This window comes from Prionailurus viverrinus, chromosome E1 (assembly GCF_022837055.1).
Source record: "Prionailurus viverrinus isolate Anna chromosome E1, UM_Priviv_1.0, whole genome shotgun sequence".
Classification (NCBI taxonomy): Eukaryota; Metazoa; Chordata; class Mammalia; order Carnivora; family Felidae; genus Prionailurus; species Prionailurus viverrinus.
The window spans coordinates 25,305,926-25,325,329 of record NC_062574.1 but is presented as its reverse complement, the minus strand read 5'-3'; the positions used below and the strand labels follow the sequence as shown (position 1 = coordinate 25,325,329).

General features: G+C 35.5%; 1 protein-coding gene across 1 annotated transcript in view; it reads right to left on the bottom strand.

Annotated features, from left to right (window-relative positions):
• Positions 1-19,404, bottom strand: part of BCAS3 (BCAS3 microtubule associated cell migration factor) — a 628,358-nt gene that overhangs the window by 558,820 nt on the left and 50,134 nt on the right. The window contains exon 8 of the mRNA XM_047833397.1: positions 15,202-15,283. Coding sequence (XP_047689353.1) covers positions 15,202-15,283 — 82 coding nt within the window. The remainder of the gene's footprint in view (positions 1-15,201; positions 15,284-19,404) is intronic.

The window sequence follows — 19,404 nt, the reverse complement described above, 5'->3', positions numbered from 1 at the left end:
AGTAGCAAAATACATAAAGCAAAAACTGATAACATTACAAGAATACCCAAACAATATTATGGAAGATTTCAACAACCCTTTCTCTACAGCTGACAGAATAAGCAGGAACACAACTCCTAAGGATAGAGATCAATGAAGTAAGATAGACCATATTCTGGGCCATAACACAAATCTCAAAACACTTAACAGGACTGGAATCATATAAACTAGGTCTTCTCAGGGGATTAAATTAGATATCAGTAATAGAAAAACATCAGGAAAATCTCTCAAAATTTAAAAACAAATAACATCCTTTTAACTAACCATAGGTCAAGGACAAAATCACAGGGCAACCTAGGAAATGTGTTGAACTGAATGAAAAAGAGAACGTAACAAACACAACCTATTTTTTAAAAACTCAATAAACTGGAAATTAAAAATGAAGTTTAAAATGTAAAAACTTTTGAATATTAAAGATATTTGCTCTTGGGACACCTGGGTGGCTCAGTTGGTTAAGTGTGGACTCTTGGTTTCAGTTCAGATCATGATCTCATGGTTTGTGGGTTAGAGCTGTCAGCATGGAGCCTGGTTTGGACGCTCTCTCCTTCTCTCTGCCCTTCCCCAGCGTGCACACTCGCTCTCTCTCTCTCTCTCTCTCTTTCAAAATAAGTAAATAGACTTAAAAAAAAAAAAAATTTGCTCCTGAAAAGTTGAATGTACTTTCTGTGGGAGGATGTTGATAATAGGGGAGAATATGCACATGGGGCATATAAGGGAAATCACTGTACCTTCTGCTCAATTTTGCTGTGAACCGAAATATACCCTAAAAAAGTAGTCTATTTAAAAAATCCCATTAAGGTAAGTCACACAAAGGAATAAAATTTTTGTACATATTTTACATACATCTAAAAAAGGACCTGTATCTAGACTATATACAGAACTCTTACAACTAAATAAAACAACACTATTAAAACATGGCAATAAATTTCAATAGTTTTATAAAAACAATAAAATGGCAAATATGCACAAGAAAGATCAGTATCATTAGTCGTTAGGATAACTGGAACACTGCTCGTAGGAATGCAAAACAGTATAGTCACTTTGGAAAACAGCTGGGCAATTTTCTACAAAGATAAACCTACACTTCCTATATGACCTAGTAATCTTACTCTTACTCACTCAAGAGAAATTAAAACATGTATCTCCAAGCAACTATTCAGAGAAGATTTATGCATGAGACAAAACTGGAAACAATCCAAACACCCATTCACTGGTGAAAGAAAAAACAAACTAGTATATCTGGACAATGGAACACTATTCAGATTTTTTTTTTAAGGGAATGAACAACTGAAACAACAACATAGATGATTCTCAAAAGCATTATGTGAAGTGAAAGAAACCAAGCACATATAAATGCTACATATTCCATTTTTTCAAATTCTAGAAAGGCAGAAACAGTAGTGACATAAATTCTATTAGTCATTGCTGGTGTTCCAGGTGCGGGGAGGTAAGGGGCACAAGAGGAATTTTGTTATAGGGGTGCCTGGGTGGCTCAGTTGGTTAGGTGACTGACTTCGGCTCAGGTCATGATCTCACAGATCGTGAGTTCGAGCCCTGCTTTGGGCTCTGTGCTGACAGCTGACAGAGCCTGGAGCCTACTTTAGATTCTGTGTCTCCCCCTCTCTCTACCCCTCCCCTGCTCACTCTCTCTGTCTCTCAATAACAAATAAATGTTAAAAAAAAATTTTAAAAAGGGGAATTTTATTATAAACAACTTTATTAAATATAATTCACATAGAGGCACCTGGGTTGCTCAGTCAGTTAACCATCCAATTCTTGATTTCAACTCGGGTCATGATCGTACAGTTGTGGGATGGAGCCCCGCGTCAGCACAGAGCCTGCCTGGGATTCTCTGTCTCCCTCTCTCTCTGCTCCTCCCCTGCTTGTGTGTGCACATACATTCTCTCACTCTTCCTTAAAATAAATAAATAAACATTTAAAAATATATAATTCAGGGGCACCTGAGTGGCTCAGTCAGTTAAGCATCTGACTTCAGCTCAGGTCATAATGTCACGGTTAGTGAGTTCAAGCCCCGCATCAGGCTCTCTGCTGTAAGTGCAGAGCCTGGAGCCTGCTTCAGATTCTGTGTCTCCCTCTCTCTCTGTCCCTCCCCCACTTGTGCGTACTCTCTCACACTCTCTCTCAAAAATACACTTTAAAAAGCCTTTAAAAATATACACATATATAATTCACATAAATATATTTCACCAATTTAATGTGTACAATTCAATGGTTTCTAGTATATTTACAGTTGTGCAACCATCACCACAATTTTTTTTAAGTTTATTTATTTTGAGAGAGAGAGACAGAGTGAGCAAGGGAGGGGCAGAGAGAGACAGGGAAAGAGAATCCCAAGCAGGTTCTGTGCTATCAGCACAAAGCCCAATGCAGGGCTCAAACTCACCAACAGCAAGATCATGACCTGAGCCGAAACCAAGAGCCAGACGCTCAACCAACTGAGTCACCCAGGTACCCCAACAACTAATCAAAAAATGTAGAACATTTTCATAGCCCCCAAAGAGAAATCCTGTGTATATTAGCAGTTGTTCCCCAAACTCTCAGAGTCACCTAATCCTAGGCAACCACTAATGTGCTTTCTGTGTCTACAGATTTGCCTATTCTGGATATTTCATATAGACAGAATCAACAATTTGTGGCCTTTTGCAGCTGCTTTCTTTTACTTAACATGATGTTTTCAAGGTTCATCTTGCAGTATATATCACAACATCATTTATTCATGGCCAAATAATACTCCATTGTATGGTTATACCACATTTTCTTTATCAGCTGATAGACATTTAGGTTGTTTCCACTTTTTGGCTATTACAAATAACGCTGCTATAAATATTCATTTACAAATTTCTATAGATGTATGTTTTCATTTTTATTGGCTACAAGCCTAGAAGTAGAATTGCTGGGTTAATGGTAACTCCATATTTAATATTTTAAGGAACTGCCAAGCTGTTTTCCAGTGGTTGTACTATCTTAACATTCTAATAAATAACATACGAGAGTTCCAATTAGTCCACATCCTCACCAACACTTGTTATTACCTCTCTTTGTATGTAAGCCATTTTAGTGGGTGTGAATTGGAAAAGGGGACTTTTTATAGTGAAAGAAAGACTTTGTATTTTGATTGTGGTGGTAGTTCCATAACTGCATCCATCTGGCAAAACTCAAATTATATACCCAAAATTCATAAGTTGTGTTATAGGTAAATTATTTCTCAATAAAGATGAATTTTATAAAAGGCTAACTTTACAATAAGTATACTTAGAAAATTATGAGTTTTCACTTTCACACCTAGGAATGTGTTATGATAAATGAACAAAGATTTCCAAGACCACAACTTGTCCAATTCACTAAGACACCCACATTCTTCTTTACAGCTCTACAGTAAAAAGCATTTAAGCTGCACTGATAATCATCAGCATCTCCATTACAAGTCTGTTTATTTGGGTCAGAATCATTAAGCTCACATGTAATTTAGTTGCTTCGTGTTACACCTTTGTTTTTATCTGATTCAAGATATCCGTCACTAACCCTTTTGATGTACTTTTAGTAGTTTATACCAAGTCCTATAAAAAGAAACCAACATTTCTTTTCAACAGTTGATTTAATTTAAGGTGAATGTAACTTGAATAGACTACAGCTGTTTCTGTGACATACTTTATCCTGACAGCTTAAAATTTTAAATGTAGTTATGTAGGATAATGGCTTTTCTATATATTGATGCCCAGATTGACTCTTTTAATTGCTCTTCACCCTTAGACTAAACAACCAAGGACTCCAAATACAATGAAGACACTAAAACAACTGAAGATACTTTAAATTTTCAAAATGGAAGAAATACAGAGAAACAGCTACTTTTTACGCATGTCAATGAATACACAACTGTTTGATTTCTTCAGTCAGAAGCATAACCTAGAAACACCTGAATTTGGTAAAAGTGTTGCCCTGTAAACATGGAGACAGTGAGGCCTAATGATTAAGAGGCCAAGCTTTAAAGTTCAAATTCCAGTTCCACCACCCGTCAGCTATATGTCTTTATGCCAGCCACTTACCAACTTTGAGCTCTAAGTCTCCTTACCTATCAAACAGGGTAATGGTACTCACCTTTCCAGACTAGTGGTAAAGTGATGATAATGAATATAATCAACCTAGAATTTCATCTGAAAAATATCAAGCATTATTATTCACTCATTTATAAATTTACTTCCTATCTTTTCTATTTAGTACACTTCCCTCTCACTATAGCCCTCATAGGAAAAATCTTTAATTACTGGGTTCAAATAGATATAAACTGAGAATACTCTTAGATCAATGTCTCAAATTCAACACCATGACATCACAAAAACTAAAAAACCAAAAAAGCAGCACTTCTAAAACAGATATTCTCTCCTGGAAACTGTTTCTCCGACCAAAACAATTAAAGAAATTTAAGAGGAATATATATTTCCAGTCATAATTTACCTAAATCACAGGTTTAGCAAAATTTTGTAAAAACCTAAATGATTCCAAGTAGTAAAGGCCCCAACGAAAAAGATGAGGTGTTATTAAAAAAGAATACACAAGGCAAACTGAGAAATAATTAGAGCAGAAAACATTAGGGAGGCCTTAAATCTCATAGTTTGGCCATTTAAAATGTCAATAAGCCTGTTTCCTCTTTGCAAAGTACTGGTGATGACTATGAGCAAATGTCAGTTGGCCTACTTTTGGAAGGCTGCCGGTGTCTTGGTTGAACAGATTCTGTGCGTCTGTGTGCGTGTTAACAGGATTTATTTGTTTGAAGTTAGAATTTTACAGCAAAACAAAAAAAAAAAATTATAGCAAATCCTTCTGGTGAAGTTAGTCAAAATTTCTGAATTCACACAGCTGAAAAATCAAACAGCTCTTCTTTGAATGTGATCAAAAAGCACATTTAAGTCATTCGAAAAGGATGAAACTGGTGGTTGTACCTTATGAAAAAGTACTCTGAAAATTTACAAAAATAAGCAAATGAAAAAAGTTTAACTTTAGAATCACCCTGCATGTTTGTTTCTAGAAAAATAACTTTAGCCATTCATAGCATAAAAAACCAGCAATGATTAGTATTTTTGACTGCCTGGTGGTCTGTTTATAATATTATAAGTTTCAGGGGCACCTGGGTGGCGCAGTCGGTTAAGCGTCCGACTTCAGCCAGGTCACGATCTCGCGGTCCGTGAGTTCGAGCCCCGCGTCGGGCTCTGGGCTGATGGCTCAGAGCCTGGAGCCTGTTTCCGATTCTGTGTCTGCCTCTCTCTCTGCCCCTCCCCCGTTCATGCTCTGTCTCTCTCTGTCCCAAAAATAAATAAACGTTGAAAAAAAAAAATTTAAAAAAAAAAAAAATATTATAAGTTTCAGAAAATACCTGGAATTTACCTTCCACTAGGAAAAACTGGGTTGGATCTTAGGGTTCTTTTTAAACCCTTAAATATTTTGAGATGTGAAATTGTAAATTCCTTATAGCAGAACAAAAAATAATAGTACCTTTCCAGTGATAAGTATAAATAACCCAGAAGAAATAAACCAAATTGGCTACCCAGTATTGTGGATGAGAGAACTTTGGCTCATAGACACTCGAGGAAACTTCTATCTCCAGAGTCCTTCTACTCTCAGAAAAAAAGGTCCTGGCTTATAAGAATTAGTTCTAATACATTCTCAATATGAAGAAGTTCAGGTACTCAGTACACTGGACTCCTAAGGATAATGAATAAGATTTAATCTGCATTTCTAAGAAATCTGATTCAAGTCTGAGACTAAAATAATCTTTCTCCATAACCAATAAGAAAACAGCATGAATACAAGGCTAATATAACTTCTAATACAGTTACAAGCTCTATTACAGTTAAAAACAGCATTATTCATTTGGTCACTGACAAATGATTTTTAAAAAATACTTTATACAAAAGTAGAGCTCTAGTTCCTCTTTTGTGAAATACAGAATAAATACATTTTGGGTCACTACGCATTTTCCACATAATTATGGAAAGCACTGCAGAGAAAGTGGTGATTAGATTGCTGTCCCATTATTCCAAAGAAATATATCATAGTATGGAAAAACACCTTAATAAAGGAGAAACTCCCCAAAAACCTATGAAAATCAGAAGATGTCAAGGAACAACCAAGAAAATATAAAAATAAAACAAATAACAAAAAAAATTAAATTCAACTTTCAAGAAGAGTCAAGATTTAAAGTTAGACATGGTTATAAAATATGCAAAGATTTTCTTTGCATGAAACTAAAGACTGATAGATTTCATCAGATAACATGACAAATGGCAAACTATATATGAAGTTTACAGGATACATATCCATAACAATATATCACTAATAATAATCAAGAGCTCAATCAATAAGAGCAAAGGGTACAAATAAGCAAGGTATTAATCAGAATAAACAGCAAAAATGTGAGGATTTTCTACTCTTCCTAGCACTCAAAGACCAAAAAATTACAAATGAAAAGGGTTTTCCTCCATCAGATATGCAAAAACTGTAAAGATGCATAATAGATAGACAGTAAAGGACAGAATTGGAGAAAAAAGGAATTTTCATGTACAGATGTCGGTATACTCTCTCTGAGAAGCAACTTTACAAGATGTATCAAAATTTTACACGTATATATTCTTTACCCAGGAATTCCCTTCTTTTTAATTTTATTTTTAATTTTTTTTTAATTTACATCCAAATTAGTTAGCATATAATGCAACAATGATTTCAGGAGTAGATTCCTTAGTGCCCGTTACCCATTTAGCCCATTCCCCCTCCCACAACTCCTCCCATAACCCTCAGTTTGTTCTCCATATTTATGAGTCTCTTCTGTTTCGTCCCCCTCCCTGTTTTTACATTATTTTTGTTTCCATTCCCTTACGTTCATCTGTTTTCTCTCTTAAAGTCCTCATGTGAGTGAAGTCATAGGATTTTTGTTTTTCTCTGACTAATCTAACTTAGCATAATACCCTCCAGTACCATGCACATAGTTGCAAATGGCAAGATTTCATTCTTTTTGATTGCTGAGTAATACTCCATTGTATAGATATACCACACCTTCTTTATCCATTCATCCGTTGATGGACATTTAGGCTCTTTCCATACTTTGGCTATTGTTGATAGTGCTGTCATAAATATGGGGGCGCATGTGTCCCTTTGAAACAGCACACCTGTACCCCTTGGAAAAATGCCTAGTAGTGCAATTGCTGGGTCACAGGATAGTTCTATTTTTAACTTTTGGAGGAACCTCCCTACTGGTTTCGAGAGCCTGCATTCCCACCAACAATGCAAAAGAGATCCTCTTTCTCTGCATCCTCGCCAACATCTGTTGTTGCCTGAGTTGTTAATGTTAGCCATTCTGACAGGTGTGAGGGGGTATCTCATTGTGGTTTTGAGTTGTATTCCCCTGATGATGAGTGATGTGGAGCATTTTTTCATGTGTTGGTTGGCCATCTGGATGTCTTCTTTGGAGAAGTGTCTATTCATGTCTTTTGCCCATTTCTTCACTGGATTATTTGTTTTTCGGGTGTGGAGTTTGGTGAGCTTTTTATAGATTTTGGATACTAACCCTTTATCTGATATGTCATTTGCAAATATCTTCTCCCATTCTGTAGGCTGCCTTTTAGTTTTGCTGATTGTTTCCTTCACTGTGCAGAAGCTTTCTATTTTGATGAGGTCCCAGTAGTTCATTTTTGCTTTTGTTTCCCTTGCCTCTGGAGACGTGTTGAGTAAGAAGTTGCTGTGGCCAAGATCAAAGAGATTGTTGCCTGCTTTCTCCTCGAGGATTTTGATGGCTTCCTGTCTTACAGTGAGGTCTTTCATCCATTTTGAGTTTCTTTTTGTGTATGGTGTAAGAAAGTGGCCCAGGTTCATTCTTCTGCATGTCGCTGTCTAGTTTTCCCAGCACCACTTGCTGAAGAGACTGTCTTTATTCCATTGGATATTCTTTCCTGCTTTGTCAAAGATTAGTTGGCCATACATTTGTGGGTCCATTTCTGGGTTCTCTATTCTGTTCCACTGATCTGAGTGTCTGCTCTTGTGCCAGTACCATACTGTCTTGATGGTTACAGCTTTGTAGTATAGCTTGAAGTCTGGGATTGTGATGCCTCCTGCTTTGGTTTTCTTTTTCAAGATCGCTTTGGCTATTCGGGGTCTTTTCCGGTTCCACACAAATTTTAGGATTATTTGTTCTAGCTCTGTGAAGAATTCTGGTGTTATTTTGATAGGGATTGCATTGAATATGTATATTGCTTTGGGTAGTATTGACATTTTAACAATATTTGTTCTTCCTATCGAGGAGCATGGAATCTTCTTCCATTTCTTTGTGTCTTCTTCAATTTCTTTCATTAGCTTTCTATAGTTTTCAGTGTATAGATTTTCACCTCTTTGGTTAGATTTATTCCTAGGTATTTTATGTTTTTTTGTGCAACTGGAAATGGGATTGATTCCTTGATTTCTCTGTCACTTCATTGTTGGTGTATAGGAATGCAACCGATTTCTGTGCATTGATTTTATATCCTGCAACTTTGCTGAATTCATGAATCAATTCTAGCAGTTTTTTGGTGGAATCTTTTGGGTTTTCCATATAGAGTATCCTGTCACCTATGATGAGTGAAAGTTTGACCTCCTCCTGGCTGATTTGGATGCCTTTTATTTCTTTGTGTTGTCTGATTGCAGAGGCTAAGACTTCCAATACTATGTTGAGTAACGGTGGCAAGGGTGGACATCCCTGTCTCATTCCTGACCTTAGGGGGAAAGCTCTCAGTTTTTCCCCATTGAGGATGACATTAGCGTTGGGTCATTCATACATGGCTTTTATGATCTCAAGGTATGCTCCTTCTATCCCTACTTTCTTGAGGGTTTTTATCAAGAAAGGATGCTGCTGTAGTTTGTCAAATGCTTTCTATGCATCTACTGAGAGAATCATATGGTTCTTGTCCTTTCTTTTATTGATGTGATGACTCACATTAATTATTTTGTGGATATTGAACCAGCCCTGCATCCCAGGTATAAATCCCACTTGGTCGTGGTGAACAATTTTTTTAATGTATTGTTGGATCCGGTTGGCTAATATCTTGTTGAGGATTTTTGCATCCATGCTCACAGGGAAATTGGTCTATAGTTCTCCTTTTTAGTGGGGTCTCTGGTTTTGGAATCAGGGTAATGCTGGCTTCATAGAAAGAGTTTGGAAGTTTTCCTTCCATTTCTATTTTTTGGAACACCTTCAAGAGAATAGGTGTTAACTCTTCCTTAAGTGTTTGGTAGAATTCCTCTGGAAAGCCATCTGGCCCTGGACTCTTGTTTTTTGGCAGATTTTTGATTACTAATTCGATTTCCTTACTGGTTATGGGACAGTAATTCCCTTCTAAGAGTTATCTTAAGGGCTGCCTGGGTAGCTCAGCCAGTTAAGCATCCGACTTTGGCTCAGGTCACAATCTCATGGTTTATGGGTTCAAGCCTCTCATCAGGCTCTGTGCTGACAGCTCAGAGCCTGGAGTCTGCTTCAGATTCTGTGTCTCCTTCTCTCTCTGCCCCTTCCCCATTTATGCTCTGTCTGTCTTCCAAAAATAAATAAACGTTAAAAAAAATTTAAGAGCTATCCTAAGAAAATAATTCCCTGTATTTTTTAATTGCACATATATAGAAGTATGTAACAACATAACCTGCTAGGGGGAAAGTCAAAATTAATATAAATGTTTATACAAAGGAATGATGCACACACCCTAGAGCCAATACATGCAACATATGTAAAGAACTTGAATCAGGCCCTGGAAATAATACTACAAGTTAATTTCATGCATGTTAAGGGGAAAAGTCAGGAAATGGATACTCTAAGCTGTGAACTCAGTATCTGGAGGAAGGAAGAAAAGGAAGGAAAGAAGTAACCTAGATTTATCTCTGATAACACAGAACCAAATGAATTTTCACTTTCTACAATTAGTATTGCTTTAATTTTTATCTTTTTTTTTTAAGTTTTATTCATTTAAGTAATCTCTACACCCGATGTGGGACTCAAACTCACAACCCTGAAAGAGTCGCACACTCTTCCAATTGAGCCAGACAGGCACCCCTCTTTAAATCTTTATAATAAATATTTTAACTGGTTAGAATTATATGGTCTTTATTTTAAGATATTAAAAACATATTAAAGTGAAAGTGCTTTCTGATCCCACTCCTTGGAAATAATCATTACTAGCACAAAGTTTATAATCATATACATTTTTAACTTTACATTAACACATACATGCTAATATATTTTATTTCAAATGTGAGGTACTGAGATACTAAAAACCACAATGGCTACTGAGAGTAATGATATGAAGAACCTACTTTGCTTGAAATAAGTTCTTGAAAATTTTGAAAAATAAATAACAGTTTTTATCTGATATTAGAACACCAATTGATTGGTCATACTTTTCTGAAATACTCTCATAAAACATTCTAAAGCAGGTGTAGGTTCATTAAGAAAATAATCAATTATTGCTGACCATGGAAAGCACAAACTATGCTGATATGAGTAAATGCCCATTTATAGTATATTATATTTAATAACGACCTACCATGGCATAAGATGCCATCCAAATCCTTCAGTTTCTCACTTTTAAAGGACAGACTTTCCACAGAAACACCTACAGAAAGGGAACCTGCTTTTCTTCTGGGTCATAATTTTCAAAAGATCTTACCATCTTTTGAAGCAACTTTCTTTCTTTTTCTTTTTTTTAATGTTTTTATTTTATTTTTGAGAGAGAGAGAGAGAGAGGGGGAGGTACAGAGAGAGGAGGGTACAGATGACCTGAAGCAGGATCCGCACTGAAAGCAGAGAGCCTGCTGCGGGGTTCGAACTCACAAACCATGAGATCATGACCTGAGCTGAAGTCAGACACTCAACCAACTGAGCCACACAGGTGCCCCACCATGTAACAACTCTCAACAAATATTTATTCACACCTTGAAACAAGTACTTGGTGAAGTGCGAAAGATATGAAGACAGAATACAAATCTAGCCAAGAGGTATAGGGTGCCTGGCTGGCTCTGTCAGTGGGGCATGTGACTCTTGATCTAGGGGTTGCAAGTTCAAGCCCCATGTTGGGTGTAGAGAATACTTAAAATAATAAAATCTTTAAAACAAAAACAATCTAACAAGAGGTAAATGAGCAACTAAAATTTAAAAAAGGAGAGTAAATCGTACATCAGCACATACTATTAAATTGAATATGGAGCAAAAGGGTCAGCAGAACATGAGAATTCTAGAAAAGGAAATAGCAATGAAATGACCTTAAAGAGAATGGGTCATTTGAGGAAATGAAAGAAGTTCAGTACAACTATCACAAAGGAGTACTATCAGAGCAAGGAAGAAGATGTGAGACACTCTTTAAGGATGGCTGAAAATGCATGCACCTGGGTGGCTCAATCAGTTAAGCATCTGACTCTTGGTTTCAGCTTAAGTCACCATCTCATGGTTCCTGGGTCCGAGCCCTGCACTGGGTTCTGTGCTAGCAGCATGGAGCCTGCTTGGGATTCTCTCTGTCTCTCTCTCTCTGTCTCTCTCTCTCTCTCTCTCCCTCTCTCTTTCTCTCTCTCTCTCTCTCTCTCTCTCCTCTTCTCCCCTCTCATGCTGTCCCTCTCTCAAAATTAAATAGATAAACTTAAAAAAATATTTTTTTAAAAGGATGGCTGAAAATGATGCTGGAAAAATACAGTGAGGGGATCAGTTCACAAAAGATCTAATGAACCTGGATTCAACAACTGTGCTAAATTCACTTCTTAATTCTAAAGTTTATAGGTTCTTTTGCATTTTCCATATATACAATCAAGTTATCGATGAATAAAGACAATTTTACATCTTTCATTCTAGTATTTACATCTTTTATTTATTTTTCTTGCCTATTGTAATGTCTAGGATCTACATTCAAAGATAAATAAAAGTTGTGGTAGAAGCTATCCCAAACTCAGCAGAAAGTATTTAATATATCACTATTAAGTATAATGTAAGCTGTAGGTTTTTTATAATCTTTATCATACTGAGGATGTTTCTATCCTAATTTGTGGAAAGGTTTTTTTAATCATAAATGATTACTGAATTTTATCAAAGGTTTTTTCCACTTCTAATAAGATGCTCATCTGGATTTTCTTCTTTGTTCTATTAATACAAATTACACTGAATGATCTGAATGATTTTCAAATGTTAACTAACCTTGTATTTCTGAAATATCTTACTCGGTCATGATATATCATTCTTTGCATATATCACTGGATTCTAGTTGGTAATATTTATATGTAAATTACATCAAGAAAGAAAGAAAAGAGAAGAAGAGGGAGAGGGGAGGGAGAGAGGATAAGAAGGGAGTAGGCAGAGAGGGAGAGCGAATTGTTGGGTATGAGAAGGTAAGATTAAGAAAAACAAGTTAGTATAGAGGTGCCTGGGTGGCTCAGTTAGTTAAGTCCAACTCTTGATCTCAGCTCAGGTCACGATCTCACAGTTCATGGGATGGAGCCCCACACTGGGCTCTGAGCTGACAGAGCAGAGCATGCTTGGAATTCTCTCGTGCACTCATGCATGTACGTGTATGCTCTCTTTCTCAAAATAAACAAACATTTTTTTTAAAAAATAAGGAAAAAAAAAGAAAAACATGATAATAGAAAAGAATTATTCAACAGAAGAGTTTATAATCCTGAGGGAGACAATCTCCCAAAAAGAACAGGAAAGAAATTGTTTTTTAAAACTGATCATTCTAGGGGCATTTGGGTAGCTCAGTTGGTTGAGCATCCGACCCAACTTCAGCTCAGGTCATGATCTCATGGTTCGTGAGTTCAAGCCCTGCATTGGGCTCTGTGCTGACAGTTCAGAGCCTAGAGCCTACTTCGGATTCTGTGTCTCCCTCTCGCTCTGCCCGCCCCCCCCCCCCCACTCATGCTCTGCCTCTCTCTCTCTCTCTCTCTCTCTCTCTCTCTCTCTCTCTCAAAAATAAACATTAAAAAATAAAAATTAAAAAAATAAAAAATAAAATTAATCATTCTAGGGAGTGTAACAGCCAAATAATGTAAGTACCTGAGAGAACAAATAAAACTAAAAGAAGGTATCAAAAAATAAATTTAAAGAAATTTTCTAAAACTGCACTAATTTTCATCCTCACTGAAGGGGCCCAGGACAATGTATGAGCTAAGAAACATCATTGTAAAGTTTGAGAACACTGGGAACAAGACTAACATTATGCTAGTTCCCAGAGAAAAACAAGCCATAGACAAAGAAAAAGGTATCAAAATGGCTTCAGACTCTTCAACCATAACACTAGATGAATGCCTTAAAAATTCTGAACACCATTTACAAAAAAGTATTTGTTAGCCAGCCAAATTAGCAATCAAGAATTAAGAAAGAATAAAGACAACTTCAGACAAACAAGATTTACCACACATCTTTTTTCCAGAAGCTACTAAAGAACTTACTCCATCAAAATGATCACACAAAGCAAAATGGATGAAAGAGAGGGATGGGGTATTCTATTTTCCATTACAAATTTTATGTGATCAGTCACATGTAGAACTTCAGTGAAAACAAACCTAAAAATTAATCAAATACAACAAAAGTGATACATATGTAACTTTTGCACAAGAACATTTAGCTGTGTGAAATTATATTTTAAATATATTATATTTTTAAATATTATATTATAGAAGAGAAATCTTTTTTAATTAGAAAAAATAAATTAAGCATATTCAAATTCTACTACCAACAATAACTTTTATAGCTTTATACTCTCTCACGAAGTATTTCTGCCCAAAGTAAAAGTTGAAAAACGTGGGAAATTAATAATTGACATATACAAAAGAGCTTCATAAATGAACTGAAAGGAGAAAAATCTGCCTCTGAATTACATACAAAAGAAACAAAGACATAGCAGAGTCTTTTAATAATAAAGTTGTTCTTGAGTCCAACTACCCAAAGAGACGGCTGGCTACTCCAAAAACCTTCCAGAAAAAGATGTTCAACAATCTTCCTTGTTAAAGGATTTCACCAAAACTCAAATGCAATAAAAATCAGAGCAAGAGAGAGTGAGAGAGAGCAAAGGAGAGACAGCTGAACTCTGGATGTGTCATACAGCCCAATAACAAGGAGAAAAATCTCTACATGACTGCAGGATGCTGTTGCCTTGTTACCTCCACCCTTCCCATTTCAATTAAGCAGATTTAATCGCTAAATTGATCCCTGACATTACTTACACATATGGTTAGTGCATAACACACACAGTAGTAAGTTTTAATGAACTTCATTCTCACCAGTTTAGAGAATTATAAGCTAAATGAAGTATTATAAGGAAGATTATCCAACTTCTAGTAAACTTTAAAAACAGAATTAGACTTTTTAATATCCTCTTTTTAAAAAGATTTTAGAGTATGCAAACAAGATTAAAATGACTATGTTTTCATTGCTCGTGCAAAAACATTCTGAGTGAACACAGGCAAATTAATGAGAAAACATATCACTAAAGAGTCAGGAGTTATTAGGCACCCAAATAGCATATTTAATTTAAACACATATTTGACTTTTTAAATCAAAACATACATAATATTTAAATACAACATTAAGAAGTATTCATTTTTAAAGCAGAGATTAAAGGTCAAAAGCCCGAAACTGTACTTCTGACAAGGCTGGAAATGTAGACAGCAGACTTATCCACAAGTGAGATAATGGTGAAAACCAAGCTCTCCAAGGCAGTTTAAGAATAACTGCGAAGAAGAGCAAAGACATGAGAACAACAGAGACTTGGGGAATACCCACAGAAGAAAGCTAAGCCAGAAGCATAACAAAAGCAGTACAGTCAGCAAGGAAGGGATCTGGGAAGAGTGATGCCATGAAAACCAAGAGAGAAGAGGGTTTCAAGAAAGAGCCAGCAAAGTCAGAGGCTAAATTGAGATCAAAGAGGATGAAGATAAATCAAAACCACAGTAGAATGTGAATGGCCATATTGAATTGGTTAAGATTACCTATTTCCATCTCAACTGACAGAACAAGAATTTATCTTGTGGGGAGGAGAGGATGGGGCATGGACACTTGGAGGAAAACAGACTTTAGTTATCATTCTTGCTGTCTGTAGTCCAAGACCAATAAAAGAGAAACTCCTAAATGATTTGTTTCTTCTTAAGGGCTACACTCACCAAACTGTGGAGCAGGCAAGATTCTAGCCGCCCGAATGGGGCCATGTCGAACAGAAAAGAGCTCCTGTGCTTCCCCACTGATCTGCATGAGAAGACAAAAAATTTCCGTAAATGAAAATACAGGTCAGAACATGATTATATGAAAACAAGATCTCCTAAATTTTATCACAATTTTTTGTCTGAAATGTAATATATGTACACACAGAGACACACACATTTATGGTTGTTCATACACATTCAGCATATTCATATTTAAATTACCACAAATATTTTTAGAAAATGATAAGAGCACACACTTAATATAAACAGGAAAATGAATGATCTGCTCTTAAAGTCTATAATTCTTATCTTTAAGAAACTCCTGTTAGTCTGCTCAGTTCCTGCATGATTGCCTTTCATTTTAGAGCAGAGCAGCTATGATTTTTTTAATTAGTACCAGGTGTTCCACGTAACAAAAAGGTAAATATTCTTAGTATTCTGAAAAACAGAACTTAAATGCAGTAATTTCTGCAAATATGTTGTAAAGGAGAAAAAGCAAAACATACTGCAAAGAACACATAGTGGAACATGAATAACCTGTGCACCAGGTTATGGTTCTGCAACTACCTTCCTGTTAACGACTTTGAATAAATCATTTAGCATCTATAAACCTATATATTTCTCTTTTTTTAATATATTTTGAATTAAAATCATAGATATTTAAGGTGTACATGATGGTTTCATATGCATACATAATAAAATTATTACTGCAGTCATTTCCTCCTTTTTTGTATGATGAGAACACATGAAATCTACCCTCAACATTTTTAAAGTATTCAACACAGTGCTATTAACTACAGGCATCATGCCTGAACATTATATCTCTAGACTTACTCATCCTACATAATTGCAACTCTGTACCCTTTGACCAACATCTCTCCACTCCCCTCACCTCCCATAAGCCTGTATTATTTTGCATTTATAAACTTAAAAGGTAAAGGTGCCAAAGAACCTCAAAATACTAATCATTTCAATATTCTATGAATTAAAGAAGTAATATGTAAGCATCTTTAAATGTCATCATTTTTATTACACACATAGATCAAACACTGTATGAATGTTCGTTTTGAGTCATATCAGATTTATTCCTCAGATATAAAGAGTACAGTAGTATATTAATCCAAAGGTAAAAGGGTATGACAATATATGTGGCAAGTGCAAAAACAACTGCTTTTCCAAATTAGTGTTTCAAGAGAACAGTTTGCTGCTAATTGAAGTATTGAGCAGATTAAACTAGAATTAGTTAAGACTGCTTTAAGTGATAATTTAGTCCCCGATACATTTTCATAACTCTCAAGCGTTTGATGGAATATGTGATATCAGATGGGGAAAATGGCCAAAATTATAAAACTAGTTCTAAATACTCAAGAACTTACAACACATGTAATAAACATTCAATAAGAGAAACATGCGGATGGTAGTTTTTTTTCAATAGGGCCTGCCAAACAAGCAGTTTAAAATATAAACAACATATATAAGATAAAAGGCTTATAAAGCTTTCAATATTAAACTGTAAATCTGCAGCACTTCCTTTAACTACTTTTTCAGATCTTCAGCTTCTCTTCTGTCTGAATTTAAGGACTGCAAACTATAAATATTTTGTTTCTTATAAATGTTAACTTATGGTGATGCCTAAAGAGCCATCATATTCATTCTGCCTATAAAAATTACTATAAACTTATTCGCTGGCCACAATGGCAAATCTCTCTATAGCACTTGGGATGCAGGTTTGAGGAATGCTAAGCTCTTCTCACCAACTGTGCAACAACAGCACCACCTATCACCAATTAAACACACCAAACTATAAACTCAGTATAGCAAAAGATAAGAATTTAGCTCTCTACAAACTCCTTTGTGAACATTAATTTTCTACATGAAAAACATGGCCATTATATACTATAGCTCTTAAGTCTACAGTTTAATATTATAGAACAGAATTTAAAATTTAGAAAAAGCCTTAAAAGGTCACTTTGTTCAACCTCCCACCCAACACAGGAATCACACATTCTCTAAAATCCAAAAAGTATGATCTTGCTGATATTAAGCACACTTTTGCTGAAAGGTACGTCACTAATGTAATACATTTATATTATAGAGTTATTATTAGCTATCTCCACCAAAATGGGGATATAAAAATGGATAAATAATATTCTTCAATATACAGACTATTCTACTTACAAGGAAATAAAAAATTATAAAACAATATTATAGAAGTTGCACTGAAATTGTAATTCAGAGCAATGAAAAACACTTCTCACTCTAACAAATATACATTCATACTTTTAACAAATCATAATATTCTAACACAAAGTCTGCTGTGTACTATTATGGCCATATTCCACAGATCTAGCATTTAGCTTTTGGTTCTATCAAATAAAGCCTTAAAGTAAAGTAAAATAAAAAATAAAAGTCTAATCATATTTAACTGACCTATGTGTACTAAATTATACTAAATAATAAAGAACAAGGCAAACGTGTCTTGGCATTCTCACAATATGATAAACATTTGTTAACACTGGATTTAATTCACATGAGCTTTACTCTGACATTGAAAAACATTTTGAAATCTGAACACACCATGCTCTCCAGCATAACAGCTTTCAAAACAGACCTAAATGCTCTATTCTATTCTAAGCTTCTACTCTAAATCCCTCTTTAAATATACCGCAAAAGGTAAGAAAAAACATTAGGACTGATTACAAAATGCATCCCACATTTATTACCCATCCTTTATTACCTCTAAGTTAAGATCCTTGAATCTTTAATTGCAACATAAGGGAAGGGAGGGATGAAGAAACATTCTGTCACTATTTACAAATATTTGTGACTATGTTAAAATCAACGTGGTTAGAAGCATAATTCCAAAGTATCCTAAGTGAGTCTCAAATGCCAAACTTCTGAGATGAGAGAAGTCTCCAAATAATGTGTACAAATGCTACACTGGAATACTATTTCAGAAGAGTGCCAACAAAGTGTGTACAGATAAGACGTGCACATTTTAGAAAGAACACAAGTTGGATATGTCCTTACAGGCTCGGCTTTAGCTGCCGCTTTCAATTGTCTCTAATAATTTTATACAGCATGTTCACTGGTAATTCTGCTCTCAAATAAATGCGTGTCAAAACTGATTAAGTTTTTAAAGGCTTTCAAAGTGATTTTTACATTTCTTAAAAAAGAGCTCACTGAAAATGGGGGAAAAAAATCTCAGAGATGAGGATTTTATATATCCTGACAAGAATTACCAGGAGCGTTAAGTTCATTTTTAAACCAACAATAATAATAAATACAAGGGCAGAACTACAAGGAAGGAGTTGTACCAAGCAATGTTCCAACTTCCTGGCAACTGTGGTAACTTGGGGAGAGGCGCAAACAGGGAGGAAACCTCTCCAAGAGTTCCTCATGGGTCTCTGCCTTTGTTCTTACTGGCATTTTAATTTCTGATGACAGACTTTTGTTGTTTGGAGCATAAACCGGACGTACCAGTTTGGAGGCACAATAAGGAGAACAAAGAATGATTTGTTCACACTGTAGGAAAAAAATCTTTTCCAACCATAGAAAATAGCTTTCGCATGGTGAAAATATGCAAATTACATACCAAACCAAAAAAGTGGGGGGGAGAGTACAAGTTTAGAATCTCACAACTCAATCTAAGGCAAAGGGAAATTATAACAGCCGAGACAATACACACAGGGAAAGGGCTATAAAAGTTGTGGGAGTTTATAACTACCTCTAGAAAATTCTAAAAGCAAATGAAGGTCATCTAGCCCTCAGAACCAAACTTGTTTCTGAAATCATGATGACTTTTCAAAGATATATGACTACAAAATAGAAAAGTCAATCAAATACCATGGACAATAATAATGCTTTATGACACAGAATTAGGACAAGAGTACATATTTACACCCCCAACTTCCCTTTTAGATACTAGTCAAATGGAGAATTGTGTCTGCAGTTAATTCTTTTTATCAAACATTGTTGAATAACAGACACAGAAATAACACCTCAGTCATACATATATGTACAGCTTAATGAATTTTCCATGTTAAAATACCTCTGTTACCAGCACAGACATCAAGAAACAGAACATGACAGATACTCAGAAGGTCCCTCACACCCCTTTCCCAGTCACAAACCCAACTCAAGAATAATCATAACCACTATCCT